General features: G+C 41.1%; 4 protein-coding genes across 7 annotated transcripts; 2 read left to right on the top strand and 2 right to left on the bottom strand.

Annotated features, from left to right (window-relative positions):
• Positions 1-537: 537 nt before the first annotated feature.
• Positions 538-3,180, top strand: LOC111430598 (transcription factor GTE7-like). 3 transcript variants are annotated; one of them, XR_002708340.1, is made up of 5 exons: positions 538-2,115; positions 2,207-2,420; positions 2,510-2,685; positions 2,772-2,900; positions 3,087-3,180. XR_002708340.1 is itself a non-coding variant. In XM_023066888.1 (3 exons), the coding sequence occupies exons 1-3, from the start codon at positions 790-792 to the stop codon at positions 2,563-2,565; spliced, it is 1,596 nt and encodes a 531-aa protein (XP_022922656.1). In that variant the 5' UTR covers positions 538-789; the 3' UTR covers positions 2,566-3,043. The 3 variants fall into 3 exon arrangements, 1 of the variants encoding a protein (XP_022922656.1); XR_002708339.1 differs by lacking the exon at positions 3,087-3,180 and having other exon boundaries at positions 2,772-3,043; XM_023066888.1 differs by lacking the exon at positions 3,087-3,180 and having other exon boundaries at positions 2,510-3,043.
• Positions 3,181-3,549: 369 nt separating this feature from the next.
• On the bottom strand, positions 3,550-7,279 carry LOC111430597 (heat shock 70 kDa protein, mitochondrial). Its single transcript, XM_023066887.1, has 6 exons — positions 7,064-7,279; positions 6,241-6,317; positions 6,076-6,154; positions 5,420-5,986; positions 4,697-5,317; positions 3,550-4,417 (listed from the first exon to the last, which is right to left on the bottom strand). Exons 1-6 carry the CDS (start codon positions 7,136-7,138, stop codon positions 3,794-3,796), a joined length of 2,043 nt encoding a protein of 680 aa, XP_022922655.1. The 5' UTR covers positions 7,139-7,279; the 3' UTR covers positions 3,550-3,793.
• An 806-nt stretch (positions 7,280-8,085) lies between these two features.
• On the bottom strand, positions 8,086-11,423 carry LOC111430599. 2 transcript variants are annotated; one of them, XM_023066890.1, is made up of 5 exons: positions 11,022-11,423; positions 10,026-10,791; positions 9,629-9,708; positions 8,926-9,190; positions 8,086-8,833 (listed from the first exon to the last, which is right to left on the bottom strand). In XM_023066890.1, exons 2-5 carry the CDS (start codon positions 10,780-10,782, stop codon positions 8,559-8,561), a joined length of 1,377 nt encoding a protein of 458 aa, XP_022922658.1. In that variant the 5' UTR covers positions 10,783-10,791; positions 11,022-11,423; the 3' UTR covers positions 8,086-8,558. The 2 variants fall into 2 exon arrangements, with proteins under 2 accessions (XP_022922658.1, XP_022922657.1); XM_023066889.1 differs by lacking the exon at positions 11,022-11,423 and having other exon boundaries at positions 10,026-10,993.
• Positions 11,424-12,709: 1,286 nt separating this feature from the next.
• On the top strand, positions 12,710-19,393 carry LOC111430596 (oligopeptide transporter 4). Its single transcript, XM_023066886.1, has 6 exons — positions 12,710-13,277; positions 14,180-14,277; positions 14,909-15,472; positions 16,568-16,820; positions 17,764-17,946; positions 18,772-19,393. The coding sequence occupies exons 1-6, from the start codon at positions 12,789-12,791 to the stop codon at positions 19,384-19,386; spliced, it is 2,202 nt and encodes a 733-aa protein (XP_022922654.1). The 5' UTR covers positions 12,710-12,788; the 3' UTR covers positions 19,387-19,393.
• The last annotated feature ends 299 nt before the right edge of the window (positions 19,394-19,692 follow it).

Genomic DNA, 19,692 nt, shown 5'->3' with positions numbered 1-19,692 from the left:
TTTTTTTTTTTTTTTTTTTTCTTTTTTTAGAAAAAAGAATTAGTAAGAGAGTGAATTTACCAAAGTGCCCTTAATTGACCAAGGTGTTGTTAAAGGGAAAGGGGGAAAAGAGGGGTTCGCTCACACGTTTTCGCCGACCCCACAGCTGGGCCCACCTCTCACACACACTGAAGAAAATCAGCCAATCGCCTTTCGGTCGACATCAGCAAGCTGTGGGGCCCACGAACTTAATTAAAAAAAAAAAAAAAAAAACTGAGTGATTTATACAAAACCCTAAATGCACGACAAATTCGGCCCAAATTCACCCCCAAACGCATATTCCCAAATCTCGGCCCGGTCCGACGATCCCTAAGCGTCCACGTGTATCTGGGTTTCAATCCTGGCCGTCAATGCCAGGTCATTTGGTCAATTTATCGGCACGGGAGAGATAGTGTAGACCGTTGGATTTGCATGGAGAAGTACATCGACGGTCTCGATTCTGCCCGAAGTTTTTCGGGGCAGATCTCCGCGCCTTTAAGAACAGACCCTAGCCCCTCTTCTTCCTCGCTCAGAAGTCAGGATCAACCAAAATCCTCGAACCCTCGCGCTGCACGATTCTTCTTTCGTTTTGTTTTTCCTCAATTTTCTGTGTATGCCTTTGAAGTGCTTTTTCTGCGGCGGCGCGTGAGGGAATTTTCGGCGCGTTGTAAGGGCGTTCAGGGAGATTCATGTTTAATCCTTCAACCACATTGGGGAATACTCGACGGGTTCCTGTCGGAGTCCTACTAGAAACTTGGGGTTCCGTACAGGATGGCTTCCGTCGTCTTAGCTAACCGAAACGAATCCAATTGGCCGCAGCTGAGGGGTAACGGTCGCGGTACGGAAGAAGGATTCATGGGGAAAGTACCTTTTTCAAACCCTAACCCTAAATTTAACAAGAAACAGTTTCACGGCGAGGTGAACGGTTTTCAGATGGACGACTCACTGGCTGAGGCTCAGTCGGCGTCGGATGATGCTTCGTCGATCAATCATCATCGCAGATTGTCCAACGGTGTGGATTTTAGTCAATACGTGAGCTTCGACGTTTCATCGTGTTCGAGGAAAGAGCTGGTCGAGCTGAAGACCAGGTTAATCTCCGAGCTAGAACAGATTCGGCAATTGAAAAGTCGCATCAATTCAGGAGAACTAAATTTCAGACCAAAACACCTGAAGAAATCGTCAAAAGCCTCGGGAACCAAGCGGCCTTTGCCGATGTCGAGCAACGGTAAGGAGTTCAAGCGGTCTAATTCAGAAAACGGTAATATGATGAAGATGTGTTCGCAGATTTTGATGAAACTTATGAAGCACAAACATGGCTGGATCTTCAACAAGCCAGTCGATGTGGTTGGGATGGGTCTTCACGATTACTATGACATCGTCAAGCGTCCAATGGATTTGGGATCCGTGAAAGCCAAGTTGGGCAAAGATGCGTATGAATCACCGTTCGATTTTGCATCCGACGTGAGGTTGACTTTCAAGAACGCAATGACTTACAATCCCAAGGGCCACGATGTTCACGCCATGGGGGAGCAATTACTGATGAGATTTGAGGAATTGTTTCGACCAGTAAATGAAGCATTGGAAGAAGATCGGCGGTACCGTGACTATCAGGAAGACTTGCCAGCGAGTTCTTGGAATCATTCGGAGGCTGAAAGAACAGTGAAGAAGGATACCCCGATGCAGACTGTGAAGAAGACGGAGCCGATCAAAGCTCCGTCAAGCTCTTCTAATCCGCCAATGATACAATCGCCTGTTAAAACTCCCTCACCTCTACGAGCGCCCCCTGTAAAGCCTGTGAAGCAGCCGAAGCCAAGAGCTAAAGATCCCAATAAGAGAGAAATGACTTTAGAAGAGAAGCACAAGTTGGGAATTGGGTTGCAGAGTTTGCCGCCGGAGAAAATGGAACAAGTTGTACAAATCATAAAGAAGAGAAATGGTCATTTGAAGCAAGATGGGGATGAGATTGAGCTTGACATCGAAGCTGTCGATACCGAAACACTTTGGGAGCTCGATCGACTGGTGACTAACTGGAAGAAGATGATGAGCAAGATCAAACGACAGGCTCTTATCAATGCGGCATCTATGAATCACAATGGGGTAAATCACTTAATTCGCATTGGCCTTTCACTGATGAGCTCTCTTAATTCAGCTGTTGTTCCTAATGTTTTTATATGATGAATTACGGCAGGTGTTGGCGATCCCTGAGAAATTCGAAGTGGGTTCCGAAGCAAAGAAGCAACGGAAAGGGGAGGCTGGTGAGGAAGACGTGGACATTGGCGATGAGATGCCTGCAAGTGATTTTCCACCAGTGGTGATCGAGAAGGACGCTGGGGGAGGGCATGCTAGCAGTAGCTCCAGCGGCTCAAGTAGTTCAAGTAGTGATGATTCATCCTCTTCCAGTGGTATAACCCATCTCTAAAAGTGGTGGATGTTTTGAGATTTGGGATTTGTTTCCACAAAAGTAGAGGTTAACGGGGTACCATCCTTGCAGATTCTGATTCCGACGGCAGTTCATCCGGAAGCGATTCTGACGACAATGCACAATGAAGCGGTGAAGACTTGATGAATGGCAACAAGGAGGGGTCTGAAAGACAGACACCCAAAACGGAGAGCTACAACAAATCCCTCTCGCGCTGAACGTATTGGGCAGAGATTTGTCTGAATGAGGTACTAAATCTGTTCATTATTTACAAGTTGCAATCTCTTCAGCTGCTACACAATTGTGAATCAATCAACCTTTGATACAACAACAGGGCTGTAAAATCTCCAGATAGAGGTCGGATTCAACCTCGCTATGGCCCTGAAGAAGAAGAAGGGAGAAAGGGGAAGAGGAGGGGGATGTCGTAGAGACTTGAAAATGAGGAGGGAGCAGTGTAGATCAGGTTTAGAGTCTTTTGAGTTTTTTGTACTCTTTTTTCGTGTACACATTATTAACACTTATATACACATACGTTTCAATGTGAATCAAAGTGCAAAGCTTTTGTGGGGCGTGAAACTTGGATTCTAATATGATATTCCTAGATAACCCAGCTTTTTCTTTCTAATACTTTTCAAACCCTTGAATCCAGGGAGAGGAAATAAAGCCTGGATCCATCAACATTTCGTCTTCCTTCTATTAAATTAATAGCTTTGAAGCTTCTTCTATGACTGTCAATGGAGATTATAAAAACTAAAAGGCATGGCCCCCCATGTGGACCAACGTGAAATTCCTTGGAAACAATACGCCCAAAAACTTACCACCACCAAACTACTTGAGGGCTTCATTAATTGTTTGGTTGTTGTCAGTTTGTTTTGTGGTTACAACAACAACAACAACAACGCCGCCGCCCCCTCCCTGATCTTCTTTGGTGCCGATGGTAAATCACGCGCCATGCACGTGCTAGAAAGTATCACTTTTGAAACGGTACACAAAGTAAAGCAAATCTGGACTTGTGATTCCTGCTGTCTGGGTCAATTTATCGCTGGAAGAGTAGTAATTATGACATGGAAATAAGCCGACAGAGCAGTCCCTACTCTCGAGAACAATGGTACTGGCAGTAAAAGAGATCGAAAACGTGTATTACCAAAATAACCTAATAACCCAATTCCTTTTTACGGGGAGGGTTCAATCACATCCAGAACAGCCTTTCTCTTTAACAAACAATTCAACAAACGCAATCATATACTATATTCTCCAACCCCCGCGATTAGATACAAAATCCGCTACATTTCTTACTCCTACCACAGATTAAAGATGGAGAGCACCTTTGGTTGTGAAAATAAGTTGTGCCTTGGCTTATTTCTTCACCTCTTCGTACTCGGCTTCGGGGGCTTGTTCGCCACCCTGAGATCCTCCAGAAGCGGAGCCACCACCGGAACCACCAGCCATGTGTTGCCCAATCTTGGAAACAGCCTTGTTGGCGGCATCAAGTTTCGACTTAATCTCTTCAATGTTGTCTTCTGACATTGCCTTCCTCAACTCTGCCACCGCATCCTCGATTTCTTTGGCAACCTCACTTGGTATTTTCTCCCTATATTCACCCAAGCTCTTCTCGATGCTGTATATGGTAGTATCTGCACTGTTTCTGATGTCAATAAGAGCCTTTCTCTCTTGATCCTTCTGGGCATGCAACTCCGCTTCTTTCACCATTTTCTCAATTTCATCTTCTGAGAGTCCTCCAGAAGATCGAATGGTGATTTGTTGCTCTTTACCGGTGGACTTGTCCTTTGCAGAGACGGTAACAATACCATTGGCATCGATGTCGAATGTCACTTCAATCTGAGGCAGTCCTCTTGGGGCAGGAGGAATTCCAACTAACTCGAACTCGCCTAGAAGCTTGTTGTCAGAGGCCATTTCTCTCTCACCTTGCAATACCTTGATACCCACCTGGGTCTGATTGTCAGCTGCGGTTGAGAACACCTGCAATGATGGGAATTCAAATAATTACAAACGAAAAAATTATCAGCCTCAACCTACTGTTGTTGATTAAATTAATTGATCCATTAGACAAATATCTATAACTTTAAATCCCTACTTGATCCAGCAATTGACCCCTACCTACTACAGTTATCGGTCAATGTGGAAGGTATTCGTTTCTAGAACATGCTCACACTTACAAAAAGGTGGGGATGAGGAAAGGAATAACTTGTCACACCAACATGCACACACTAAATATAGTGATAGGTTTCAAAGATTTACCTGGCTCTTCTTAGTTGGAATGGTAGTGTTCCGACTGATCAACCGTGTAAAGATCCCCCCAAGTGTCTCAATACCGAGCGATAGAGGGGTAACATCCAATAGAAGCAATTCTTTGACATCACCACGAAGAATGCCACCCTGAATTGCAGCTCCCATAGCAACTGCTTCATCAGGGTTCACTCCTTTGCTGGGGCTCTTTCCAAAAATTTCTGTGACAACCTCTTGCACCTTTGGTACACGAGTCATTCCACCAACTAAAAGAACTTCATCGACATCTTTGATAGAAATACTGGCATCCTTTAAACAATTTTTACATGGGGCCTTGGTCCTTTCAATCAAGTGATTAACAAGGCTTTCAAACTTCGACCTGGTCAAAGTGATGTTCAAATGCTTTGCACCAGATGCATCAGCAGTGATAAATGGCAGGTTAATCTCAGTCTGTGATGTAGATGATAGTTCAATCTTTGCCTTTTCTGCAGCTTCTCTAAGCCTCTGCAAGGCAAGCTTGTCCTTGGTAAGGTCAATTCCCTCAGTTCGTTTGAACTCGCTCACTAGGAAGTCCAAAAGAGCATTGTCAAAATCCTCTCCACCTAAGAATGTGTCACCATTTGTTGATTTCACCTAAAAAGATAACAAAAGTTAGCAAAGCTCAAATGTTAAGAAAAAAAAAATAAGAACGTGAAACTCATATTAATAAAAGAATGAAATAGAGAAAATCTAAACCTCAAAAACACCATTGGATATCTCCAAGATGGAAACATCGAATGTGCCACCACCAAGATCAAAAACAGCAATTAGACCCTCCTTATTGTTCATTCCATAAGAAAGTGCAGCAGCAGTGGGCTCGTTGATAATTCTAAGAACATCCAAACCAGCAATCCTGCCAGCATCCTTTGTTGCCTGTCTCTGTGCATCGTTGAAATAAGCTGGAACAGTGATCACAGCCTTAGACACGCTCTTACCAAGGTAGGCCTCAGCAGTTTCCTTCATCTTTGTTAGAACAAAAGCACCAATCTGACTCGGTGAGTACTGCTGTCCGTTTGCTTCAACCCAAGCATCTCCATTTGGAGCTCTGACTATTTTATATGGCACCATCTTCATTTCCTTCTGTGTCTGAGGATCATCAAAGCGTCTACCAATCAGACGTTTGGTTCCAAACACAGTGTTCGTTGGATTTGTCACTGCCTGTCTCTTTGCTGGTGTTCCTACAAGTAGCTCGCCCTTCTGATTGAAAGCAACCACGGACGGTGTGGTTCTTGCACCTTCTGAATTTTCAATAACTTTTGGATTCTACAGATATATAACCAGAATCAGGCATGCGTAAAAAGGACACGCTCAAGCCATCAATCAATCACGTGTGTATTGTAGGCTAGACTTACCTTCCCTTCCATGACAGAAACACAAGAATTGGTGGTACCCAAGTCAATACCAATTACATCATTCCCAGCAGGCTTTGAACTGCACAGAGCAGACAAGTTATATATCAGGCCATGATGGAAAACCAACAGAAAATGAAATAACTAATTTTTTTGAGACAATAGAACCTGAATGGCCTGGACAAAGTAGCCCATGATTGGCTAAGGTGAGAGTTTCCCCATGACGGCTTGGCATTGCTTGTTAACTGCAATATCATAAACACAAGTCTGTTAACCTGAGAACTTGGATTGCGGATATATAATTCCAGGATAGAAAATAAAACCCCATCAAGTAAAGTTGTCAACAAATTTTAACTGGCCAGAAATTGAAGCCAAAAAAGAATTTGCACTGGGGATTGGGGGGTGCCGTGATGTGTTGTCACGGCATGTGAATAAGCGCGACTAGGGAAACCGCAGCATCGCATTTATACCTCTTCCCATCTCAACTCGACAAGGGAAAAAACCACGTCTAATCATCGAATGATTAATGTTATTACCACAACTAAATCCAAACATCTTCGCTAGCCTACATTGAGATGACAGTCCAATCAAACAACTTCCTACTATCTCGTGCTAATCTTCTCAAAAGCGCGATGATCACCTACGTCTCTTCATGTATTATATTAACCACGAAGCCACTTCCATCCCCGTACAATAGTAAATAATCACTACAAAATCGTTATACACAGATCCAATAGGACGGGCACAACAGAAGCCCCAAGCCTTGTTTCCGATCATAGTTCGCATTCCACACCATAACCAAAACCGAAATGAACAACCAAATTATATTATTACAAACAATTCAAAAAAGACGCACAGATTAACAAGCAAAATCAGCTCCAGATGTCCAAAAGAAAGAGAAAAAAACTCGCAGCACTCAAAAACTTCCAGCCAAGGATCGACAGCATAAATCAAACAATTGAATAACCACGTAAGCAAGAGGAAGACATACTGATCGGTAAGCTGCAAGGGAGGAGGATGCTAAATCGCGACGTCGAAGAGAACGGAGCAGCGCACCGGTGGCCATGGGCGAAGCGATTGGAAAAGGAATCAATTGAGGAGAGAGAGAGAGGGTTGTTGATTGGAGCTTGCAGAAGGGTTTAGGGTTTTTGGGAGTAAGAAGAAATGGGAGATGATTTAATGTAAGGCGGTGATGAGAAGTGGAAGGAAGGTTCTAGCAATGTAGGTTATCGTGGAAGATTCTAGATCTCTATTCCATCCATACCTAAACCTAAAAATAGCCTCCACCTTTTTTCTCAAATATAAATTCATTTTTAGGGGAAAAAATAGGTACAAAATTAACCCATTTTAATTCTCACCCCTATAAATATTATATGTTTTAATTTTAGTTTGTTACATATATAGTCACGGAATTAAAAAATGTTTCGTTTCCCTCTACATTCGATTGTCCGTTTTAGCTCGTTACATATTGTCGTCGGCCTCACAGTTTTAAGACACGTCTACTAGAGAGAGGTTTCTACACCCTATCAAGGAATGCTTCGTTTCTCTCTACAACCAACCACATGGTTTTAAGACACGTCTACTAAGAAGAGGTTTCTACACCGTTTCTCTCTACAACCAATTGTACATTTTAGCTCATTACATACCGCTGTAGACCTCACAATTTTAAGACATGTTTACTAGAGAGAGGTTTCTACACCCCTTTTAAGGAATGTTTCATTTCTCACTACAACCAATAGTACATTTTAGCTCATTACATATCGACCTCACGGTTTTAAAACACGTCTACTAGGGAGAGGTTTCTACACCTTTTTAAGAAATGTTTCGTTTCTCTCTACAATCAATGGTCCATTTTAGCTCATTACATATCGTCATCATCCTCGAGATTTTAAGACACGTCTACTAGGAAGATGTTTTCGCACCCTTACGTTTCATTCACCTCTAGCCGATATGGATCTTTCAGTAAGTGAGTCGAGATACATATAAACTAGCCTAAAAACAACTCAGAGAATGTTAGAATAATTACAGTTGGGAAGTATCATTGATGAACGTAAATAAGTACAGCAGTAGTTCCAGGTGATGAGAAACTGATCAAAGCATTCATGCTGCCAAAAACCAGCAAATGCACAACAATGTTCCCATACAGAGAAAGTGAGGAAAAACAGAAGAAAAGAATGAAAGAAACTGTACATGTAAATAGCTTACAAATGGTGAAAAATAACTGTTAGGGGATATATAAAACTGGTTAGCCTCACGAACCTGAAACAAACTGCAACCCAGTTCCTTCAAGTCTTCCATGGAAAGGGAGGATGATTCAGTATGAAATGTATGATATTTCATTAGCAGTTATCGACGATAATCGGAATCCGACAGACATCGGTAGTTAGAGGGTTTAACTTACAAATCATTCGAGATCGAGATCGAGACCGTAGTGCTCGGTTTGCACGAGTAGGACAAACCAAGCACATGGAAAGGATATCATATTATCAAATCCGAAGATAGCCTCCTCCTCCACCTCTGTCGCCAGCACCATTTTTCACAGTTCTCTTAAGAAAAGACTTTCTATTGAGAGACCAGCTCTTTCTCATCTTCCTCCGCCGATTCCACATAACTAAGTAGGTATAAATAGCTGGGAAACTGAAGCAGAGAAGCACCAATATAAGCATTACGGCGCAGAGAAGCATGACGTTGCGAAATCCCTCTTTCAGCTCGGGATTTCTCTGCTCGGTCCATGGTACTCCACCAACATTCATGCCGAATACTGCCAGGACATAGTTCAGAAACAATTGGATGAGTTTCTTCAAATGGATCATGGCAAGAAACTGTTTTTTTTTATCGAAAGAGATTGTTTACCTCCAGTAATGACTGATAATGGTAAGAATATGATTGAAAGAAATGAAAGATAATAGAGTTTCCTGTTAATTTGCTCGGCTTGCCAGCTATCGAGACCGGTCTGGATAGCAATGACACGGTTTGCTAGAAATCCCACGTTCTCTTTCAACCGTCTTAACCGTCCGATTAGTTCTTCAAGCGAGCTGATATCTTTACTGGCAAACCATTGTTTAGAAGAACACTTTTCTTTCACTCGTGGAAAGACTTGTTCCCCATGTGCAATCACCTGCGCTCGATGAAAAATACAGATGATGAGTATGCAAAGTCTGGGGTTGTCGTATGTAACAGCCCAAACTCGCCGCTAGCAGATATTGTCCACTTCGGCTTTTCCTTCCGAGTTTACCCTCAAGATTTAAAACGCGTCCGTTAGGGAGAGGTTTCCACCCCCTTATAAGGAATGCTTCCTTCCTCTCCAATCAATGTGGATCTCACAATCCACCCCCCGATGTTTCGCTCTGATAACCATTTATAACAGCTCAAGCCCCACTACTAACAGATATTATTTGCTTTGACCCGTTACGTATCGTCATCAACCTCACGGTTTTAAAACGCTCTACTAGGGAGAGGTTTCCACACCCTTACAAGGAATGCTTTGTTCTTCTCTCCAACCGACCCTAGTCTAAAACAGGAGAGAGAGTAAAAATAAAATTAACAGAGAAACTACCTGTAGGAGCCGCTGCAGATTAAGGTTCATTTTGGGGAATCTTCGGTCATCGAGCATTTGTTTTTTTGAAGTGAATCCACCTAAAACAGCACAAGAATAGAAGCTCGTGATAATAGGTAATATACTGTAATCTTTGATTCTTCCCATTTCATCTTTCAAATATATCTGGAAAGTTCAACATAGCTCACGAATGGACTGTAAACAAGAAAAACAATCCAGGAAGTTCCAAATCATCTAGAGTTATAGTGTTTTTGTAGACAAATGGTATTGAATTCTAAGAGAATGCAACATGAAAGCAACTACGCATTAACTTCTATACAAAAGTACTTCATCTAGCCAATGATTTTATATCTCAATCTAAGTTGGGGGAAAGGAGAAAGAGAAAGAACTAGCATACCTTTATCCATTTCAAGCTCCACAGAATCCAACTCAATCTCAAGCTTAGTGACAACATCTTGAAGATGATCCACATGAGTATCAATAATATGAACAACCAGATTTGAGAGGGATGCTGGCACAGGATTATCAGCCTCCTCCGAGTGATTCATTGTCAACAAGAATTCAAGAACATGCTCCCTAATCACAGTGCCTCCAGTTTCTCTTTGCTCACCTCTCAAGTGAGAGGGGTTCTCCACACTAGGAACTTCCGAGAGAAGAGACTGGCCGACCGGTGAGAATCCTAATCTCGGAACACGGCCCAAAGACACGGTGATGACAGAATTCTTAGTAATTCTAGCAGCAATTCTGAATGTAAAATCACTAGATGCAGGGCCAGGTGAATTGACTCTAAACACAAGCGCCCCATTAACATGCCCACAAAAGGGTCCATTGCTTACAAGGGAGAGAATATCTTGAAGATTCAAAGGCGGGCAAAGAACATCGATGAGATATTGAGCAGATTGGGATAGTTTTTGATTCCCTTTTGGAAGTTCTACATGATACCAACAAAACTCCTTTCCTCTACCCTCAGTAAGATCCCATTCCTTGTTATAATAGTTGTCGTTTCCATCAAATATGTAAGCTCTCTTCCTCACCATGCCGGGAAAATGCGTACGAGACAGACCACCTTCCCGCAAAAGAAGCCGTCCTGAAGGCTCCCTCTCCATTTCATTCAATTCTCCCTTAGCAGCAGGCTCCCCATTAGCAAGCTCCATGGATTTGTTCTGGAATTTCAAACACCACATCACTAACAGATTAAACCAAAATCTGTTCTAATTTCCCCATCAATTTGTTCTAAGATTCCGTAGCTCTATAAGAACACATTTCTAGAAGTAACGGAGAGAAATCGATGGAATAATGAGTTATGAAGAATCGCAGATTGAAATCAGTAGAGCAATCCAGAAGAACAAAAGAAACAAAACATGTAATGGAATCGGAAATCAAAAAGAATTACCTCCTCAAAATACTCGAAAACCCTAGCTGCAAAACATCGACAAGAAATCCCGCAATCGCCAAAATTTGAAAAGCAACCTTCAGTGCCTTGTCAAAGCCCATTCAACAACCATGTAGGTTACTAAACATGAATTCGCAGACGATGAAATTTCCGTACCGCGAAATGCCGAGGATTAAACAAAAACTGTTCGTCGGGCCGTCGTTTTTCGAGGAAGTTGAAATGAAAACGAGTTGCAGCGCTGTATGATAATGGATCACTTCCAATCACGAACAATTGTTTATGAATTTGTTGATGAGACGTTATAATCTAAATATATGGCGTTTGAATCATGTCGACTAAGAAGTCTTTTGTTTGTTGGGATGGGACTTGCCATTGATGACCTCGGGCGCCAGTAATTGGGTAAATTCCATAAAATTTCCATTTCTTAAATTTGGGAGTTCTTAAAAAAGTTCGTTGGTTTTTAGTTAATTCAACGCGAATTTAGCACGCTGTTCATCTTTCCCACCAACGTTTCCAACTAACAACATATGTAAATACAATTCATATTAGGAGAAAATGCTTTCATTAAAAAAAAAATTAAAATTATTAAAATTATTCGAGATTGGTTACCTTAAATTTCACAAATCTCAACTGAGTTGACTAAATTCCGATCGAAGGTGCAGAATGAGAACAAGGAGCATGACGAAAGTCCAGAATTGAGAGGGTTTGACGTAGATATTGGAATTACGCATCTTACAATTTTTGGTCAAGTTTATAAAATAAGCAGTATAAAATTGGACGAGTTTAACCTTGGGTTAAGACATGTGCTCGAGTTCAAGTTTACGTCCCCCGATGAATACCTCTACGCTTTCTCAACATGAGAAAATGTTTTTGTAATGTATCCATTGTGATGATATTTTCGAGTAACCGAGCCTTTAGGCTATTCCCCATTTCATACACAGAGTTAAATATAGGAATTCATCTAACATTAGATAAAAATCGAGACTCTAAATGAGCGTGACTATCACTTGAAACAGTGTAATAGTGTTCGGGTCTCAAATATTTTTTTTTTTTTTTTGTTATGAATCCCGTTATATCATTTCATATCCCAATTTTCATTTAATTTCAACGGTACTACCGGAAATATTTGTAAATATTACATATAGTATTATTTGAAACTTTTAAATGAATAATAAAATCGTATTTATTATTACTACTATTATTATTTGTAATTGACCCTCCTTTTCTTCAGATTTACATATATGCCCTCCACGCGTTGAGATCTCGTTGGACGTATTTAAATGTAATTTATATTAAACTAACAAAATAAGCTAGTTGGAATCTAGGGAGGGCATTATTGTCAATTCATCATGCCTGATTGAGTAGGGCGCCAATCATGGGAGGGAAGAAATGAGATTAATAGATGATGATTCGTATTTTTTTTATATTAAATTAAAAAATCAGAGAGATATTATAAACTTTTAAAATTTTAGGAATTAAATAAAAAAAATTAAAAATTTGATGGACTAAATTAGTAAATTTGGCAATAATAGTTGAAAGAAAATGACGATTCTCTCCTCCATTTACGTAAAATCCAACCAAACGAAGTCACGAATGTCGAGGGTAAAAATGTAATTTAGCAGTCACTTAGTATTGGAAATTTCAAATATGCCCTTTTCTGAGCCGCTAAGCCTTTTCCTCGAGAAGAATTTCCATTAAAAAAGCCAATTCTCAGTACTCCATTCATTTTCATCCATACGGCAGCCGCCGCTCATCTAGCAGCAACCAATGGAGCCGCAACCACCGCCGTCAGTCTCAGACAAGGACGACGAGATCTCTCCGATCGAAGAAGTCCGGCTGACGGTGACGAACTCCGACGACCCGACGCTCCCGGTCTGGACCTTCCGGATGTGGACTCTCGGCCTTCTCTCATGCGCTCTTCTCTCCTTTTTGAACCAATTTTTCTATTACCGAACCGAGCCTCTCATCATCACTCAGATCACTATCCAAGTCGCCACTCTTCCGATTGGCCAATTCATGGCGGCGGTTCTGCCGGCAGGCCGGTTCAGACTGCCCGGGTTCGGGACGAGACGATTTTCGCTCAACCCGGGTCCATTCAACATGAAGGAGCACGTTCTGATATCGATATTCGCAAATGCCGGGACCGCCTTTGGCGGCGGCTCGGCTTACGCCGTCGGAATTGTAAATATTATCAAGGCGTTTTACCGCCGCAACATCTCGTTTCTCGCGGCTTGGCTTCTCATCGTCACTACTCAGGTAAAATACCATTTTAGCCCTATTTTGAAAGACTCGTTTTAATATTATTTTTTTAAAAAAAATTATATAGAATAATTTTAAAATTAGTGAAATTAAGACCGTTTCACACTAGAAATGTAAGGAGTCAACCAAAATGACAATTTAATTTAATTTTATTTTATTAATTTAAGAAAAAATAAAAAAGAAAAGGTGGGCCTCTTGCTTTGCTCATTGTGTAGTGGGGATAATGATGGTGACGGTGGTTGGAAGGGCATTTTTGTAAATTGGTTTTTTGGAAAAAGGTTTTAAATCTTTAAAAGACTAATTATGAGATTTAAAATAAGGGATAAATACAATAATTAAATAAATAGGAACACTTTTTCTTCTTCATTTTCCTCCATTTTATTTACTTATTTTAAAGAAATTACATAATAATTTTTTTTGTTGCTACCATGATATTTTTTAGAATAATAATTTGATTTAAATGATTTTGAGCTAATTTTAAATAAAAATAAGTGAACACATAATTAATTATTCAAATATTTAAATTAATTTAGAGATTAGGATGATAACATTACCTCTAAAGTTTTTTTATATAATATATAATTTATTTTGGAATTTTGAGGGTATGGTTTGTTATTTTATATTAAGAAAAACTTAATAATTTTAGTATAAGGTTTTTTTTTTTATATTTTATTTTTAGTATAGGTTTTTTTTTTAATTTTATTTTTAGTATAAGGTTTTTTTCATATTTTTTTAAGTTCATTTTATAAGGTTATTTATGTCAACATCTTGGGGCTCGTGAGGGCTATTTTTAAAAAAAGCCTTATTTATTGGGTGGATGCAAAATTATTTATCCAAAGAGTCAACGAAGACTTATATTCAGGATTACGGGTCGGGTCACGGGTTGACCCGAATTGCAGGTGTTGGGTTATGGTTGGGCTGGGCTTTTGCGAAAATACGTTGTCGAGCCGGCCCACATGTGGTGGCCCAGTACGCTCGTTCAAGTCTCCCTCTTCCGGTGAGTCCACTCTTTACCAAGTAATTAGCCTTTTAAATAATAATAATAATAATAAAATAGAACACGTGTCCTACTCTTAAATAATTTAGAAGTTATACATAGAACAAAAAAAAAAAAAAAAAAAACACCAAGTTACTTATGGGTGTATGCATGTAGTCCGGGAATAATGTGGGGTACCTATCCTATGTTCGAGAAGGTCCCGNAAAAAAAAAAAAAAAAAAAAAAAAACACCAAGTTACTTATGGGTGTATGCATGTAGTCCGGGAATAATGTGGGGTACCTATCCTATGTTCGAGAAGGTCCCGTAGTTCCTCGGTGAATTTGGAAATAAGCCTCACTTTTCAAAGCTGCTCCTAGCTTACCCTTACCTAATTCGGATAGAAATCCGCGTTCTCAGTACATCACCGATATTAACTAATTTTGTTTAATAAACGATATTTTTAATGAAAATAGAGAAAAATTACATTTACTCGATCTGTTTGAGCATGGATCAATGAAGATCCTTATTTCGGTCTTCGATTCTAAGATAATTAAGTGGATAAGACGCTTATCATTATTATCATTTCAAAAGTTGATCGTTGAGTTGTTGATTTTTGAGTAACGTTTTTCTCGGTTTCTATCCCGACTACAGGGCTTTGCATGAAAAGGAAGACTGTCGGATGTCAAGAGGAAAATTCTTCCTAATAGCACTAATTTGTAGCTTCTCATGGTATGTAATCCCAGGCTACCTGTTCCCCACCCTGACAAGCATCTCTTGGGTGTGTTGGGCCTTCCCCCGCTCAGTGACAGCTCAACAGCTTGGGTCAGGCATGAAAGGCCTTGGCCTTGGGGCCTTCACCCTTGACTGGTCGGCTGTCTCCTCCTTCTTGTACAGCCCTCTCATTAGCCCTTTCTTCTCCATTGTGAATGTCTTTGTGGGCTACGCTTTGATCATCTACATTGCTGTCCCCATTGCATATTGGGGCTTTAACCTCTACAGTGCTTCCACTTTCCCCATCTTTTCCTCTAAATTGTTCACTGCTCAAGGTCAGCTTTATAACATCACTGCCATTGTTAATGACAAGTTTGAGCTTGATTTGGCTAAGTACGAGGAGCATGGACAGATTCATTTGAGCATGTTTTTTGCTCTCACTTATGGCTTTGGGTTTGCCACTGTGGCTGCTACTCTCACTCATGTTGGTTTCTTCTATGGAAGGTATGGATCTTCAATAATCGAACTTGATTAGACGGTTTAGCTTCTAGAATCTATTACTTAAATTGAGATTTGTCTTACGAACTGAGAGTTAAAGAATGAGTTAACGGTTGACCTGTTATGCTCAAAACGACATAGTGAAATGAAAGCGAAAATTAGGTATTTTGGTTTGTTCCCCTTTTCAAACTTTTTAGAGGGTTTTTGAGATAGGGGAGGAGATCACACATCAGTTGGAGATGGAGATGAAAACGAAGCATTCCTTATAAAGGTGTTGAAACTTCTCCCTAGTAGACGCGCTTTATAACCATGAGGCTAACAGCGATATGTAACGGACCAAGGAGGACAATATCTGCTAGTGGTGGGTGTGGGCCATTACAATGGTATCAGAGACAGACACTGGACGTTGGGCCCTCAAAGGGGGTGGATTGTAAGATCCCACATTGGTTAGAGAGGGGAACGAAGCATTCCTTATTAGGGTGTGGAAACCTCTCACTAGTAGACGCGTTTTAAAACTGTGAGGCTGACGACGATATGTAACGGACTAAAGAAAATAATATCTACTATCAGTGGACATAGACCATTATAATGGTATCAGAGACAGATGGGACGGTGTGCCAACAAAGATGTTGGACCCTCAAGGGGGGTGGATTGTGAGATCCCACATCAGTTAGAGAGGGGAACGAAGCATTCCTTATAAGGGTATGGAAACCTCTCCCTAGTAGACGCGTTTGAAAACCGTGAGGCTGACGGCGATATGTAACGGACCAAAGAGGATAATATCTACTAGCGATGGACGTGGACCATTACAATGGTATCATAAACAATCTGGACGGTGTGCCAACAAAGATGTTGGGCTCCAAGGGGGGTGAATTGTGAGATCCCACATTAGTTAGAGAGGGGAACGAAGCATTTCTTATAAGGGTGTGAAAACCTCTCTCTAGTAGATGCGTTTTAAAATCTTGAAGGGGAGCTCGAAAGGGAAACCCTAGAGAGGACAATATCTGCTAGAGGTGGGCTTAGGCTGTGGAATATTTTCTTGTGCAAATGAAACGAGAAACGCTAACTAGGTGCTTAACGATGTTTTTTAACGATGGATAGGGAGATCTACGAACGGTACCGCGCCTCGTACAAAGGCAAAGAAGATATCCATACCAAGCTGATGAAGAGATATGAAGACATACCTTCCTGGTGGTTTTACTTGTTGCTTGTTTCGACAGTGTTGGTTTCTCTAATACTTTGCATATTTTTGAAACATGAAGTTCAACTTCCATGGTGGGGGCTTATCTTTGCTGCTGTTATGGCCTTTCTCTTCACTCTTCCCATCAGTATTATTACTGCCACTACAAACCAGGTTAGTTTGGAAAAAGCCACTTTTCATTTGTTCCCCCTTGAATTACCTCAATTGCCATCGGATTATGCAACGACACGAGCTCTTTGAAAAACAAGTGTATTTTGATAATGCCTATCGTTTTTTTCGAGTTGAATGACAGTCGGGGCAGAGGAAGGTGGAAGAACCTCTGACCTCTTGTTCGGTAGTATATACCTTAACCAGTTGAACTATAAGCTATGATTATGTGATTAACCAGATACCACAACAACGCCCCTAGCTAATTATTAATATGCCCTTAATATTATTCCTATAGCTATGCTCGTGTGATGTCCCACATTGGTTGGAGAGGAGAATAAACCACTATTTATAAGGTGTGGAAATCTTTCCCGAGCAGACGCGTTTTAAAGCCTTGAGGGGAAGCCCGAAAGGGAAAGCCCAAAGAGGACAATATCTGCTAGCGGCGGATTTAAGGTGTTACAAATGGTATCAGAGCCAGACACTGGACGATGTGTCAGCCTTCTCGCTGTTCCCGAAGAGTGGTAGACACGAGGAGGTGTGCCAGTAAAGACGCTGGGCCCCAAAGGGGGTGGATTTGGGGGCAGTCCCACATCGATTGAAGGAAGGAAAGAGTGCCAGCGAGGACGTTGGGCCCTGAAAGGGGGTGGATTGTGATGTCCCACGTTGGTTGGGGAGGAGAACAAACCACCATTTATAAGGGTGTGGAAACCTTCCCCTAGCAGACGTGTTTTAAAGCCTTGAGGGGAAGCCCGAAAGGAAAAGCCCAAAGAGGACAATATCTGCTAGCGGTGGATCTGGGGCGTTATAGCTCGGGTTGACGATAATGCCTACCGTTTTTAGTTTACGGTTTTATGTAAAAGCTTTATCCAAAAAATGAATGTTTCCACAATGTGTATTTGATAGCTCATCTTTTCTACATTTTCAAATGTCTTTGGATAAAAAACAGACACCAGGACTGAACATCATTACAGAGTATGTCATTGGACTTATATATCCAGGAAGACCAATTGCTAATGTATGCTTTAAAACCTATGGCTACATGAGCATGGCTCAAGCTGTCTCCTTCCTCAGTGACTTCAAGCTTGGACATTATATGAAGATTCCTCCAAAATCAATGTTCCTCGTCCAGGTTCGTTCAACTCGTTTGAAGATGTTAGACTGATTTTGTTTTGGTTCTCGTGCTTTTGAATATCCTATTTTGATCTTCTAACTCGATACTTTGTTACGGTCTTTGTTGTTAATTTCCCTTACCTAACATAACTTTGTGAGATCCCACGTAGGTTGGAGAGGAGTACGAAACATTCTTTATAAGTGTGGAAACCTCTTCCTAGTAGATGTGTTTTAAAGCCTTGAGGGGAAGCTCGAAAAGAATAATATCTGCTAGTAGTGAACTTGGACGGTTACAAATGGTATCAGAGCCAAACACGGGGCGTTGTGCCCGCAAGGATGCGAGACCCTTAAAGGGGTGGATTGTGAGATCCCACATTGGTTGGAGAGGAGAACGAAGCATTCCTTGTAAGGGTGTGGAAACCTCTCCCTAATAGATGCGTTTTGAAACCTTGAGGGGAAAGTCCAAAGAGAACAATATCTGCTAGTGGTAGACTTTAGCTATTACAAATGGTATTAGAGCCAGACACCGGGCGGTGTGCCAACGATGACGTGGGGCCCCAAGGAGGATGGATTTTGAGATCCCACATCGGTTGGAGAGGAGAACGAAGCATTTCTTGTAAGGGTGTGGAAACCTCTCTTTAGTAGATGCGTTTTAAAACCTTGAGGAGAAAGTCCAAAGAGGACAATATCTACTAGTGGGCTTAGGCTGTTACAAACTTAGTGGTTAAAACATCTATAATGTTTATGGGTCTCGGGTTCGAGCTCGCCTCCCCACATACAGTAAAAAAATGACAAGCCTTTTAGTAGACTTGCTGACTTGTTCTGTTTTGAATGAGTAATGTAGTTCATAGGTACAATACTAGCTGGAACCATCAACCTTTGTGTGGCATGGTGGTTACTAACCTCCATAACAAATATATGCGTAGTGGAACTCCTTCCTCCCAACAGTCCATGGACGTGTCCGAGCGATCGTGTCTTCTTCGACGCATCGGTCATATGGGGACTGATCGGGCCAAAGCGGATATTCGGATCACACGGCTTCTACGGTACCATGAACTGGTTCTTCCTTGGTGGTGCAATAGGGCCAATTCTAGTATGGCTACTCCACAGAGCCTTCCCAAAAAAAACTTGGATTCCTCTAATCAATCTCCCGGTGTTGCTCGGAGCGACTGCGTATATGCCCCCGGCGACAGCGGTGAACTACAATTCCTGGGTTCTGATAGGAACCGTGTTCAACTTCGTCGTGTTTCGATATCGGAAGCAGTGGTGGCAGAGATACAATTACATTCTTTCAGCTGCCTTGGATGGCGGCATGGCTTTCATGGCTGTGTTGTTGTACTTCTCAGTTGGCATGGAAGAGAGGAGTGTGGATTGGTGGGGCACTGCAGGCGAGCACTGTGATTTGGCTACTTGTCCTACAGCCAAGGGCGTGCTGGTTGACAGCTGCCCAGTTAGATAAATATATATATATATATAATTTCGTCCAGTAATTTATACCATTTTAGTCTGTACTTTTCAATATTATAATAAAAAAAATTATATTTTTATTATTTATTTTATAATTAATTTTATTTTAGTCTCTTTTGTTAATTTTCAATAACTATTAAAATTAGTATATTTATTTTTTAATAAATCTGAATATTTTCAATAAAATTTAAATTTAGTCGATAATTTTATCAATTTTTTTGATGATCAAAGTAAATGCACTTTATATTTATTATCATTATTTGTATTATGTTGAGTGAAATAGGCTAAATGCGTTATG

This window comes from Cucurbita moschata, unplaced genomic scaffold, assembly GCF_002738365.1.
Source record: "Cucurbita moschata cultivar Rifu unplaced genomic scaffold, Cmos_1.0 Cmo_Scf00034, whole genome shotgun sequence".
Classification (NCBI taxonomy): domain Eukaryota; kingdom Viridiplantae; phylum Streptophyta; class Magnoliopsida; order Cucurbitales; family Cucurbitaceae; genus Cucurbita; species Cucurbita moschata.
The sequence above is the reverse complement of the archived record's forward strand: the minus strand, read 5'-3'. Positions and strand labels throughout refer to the sequence as shown.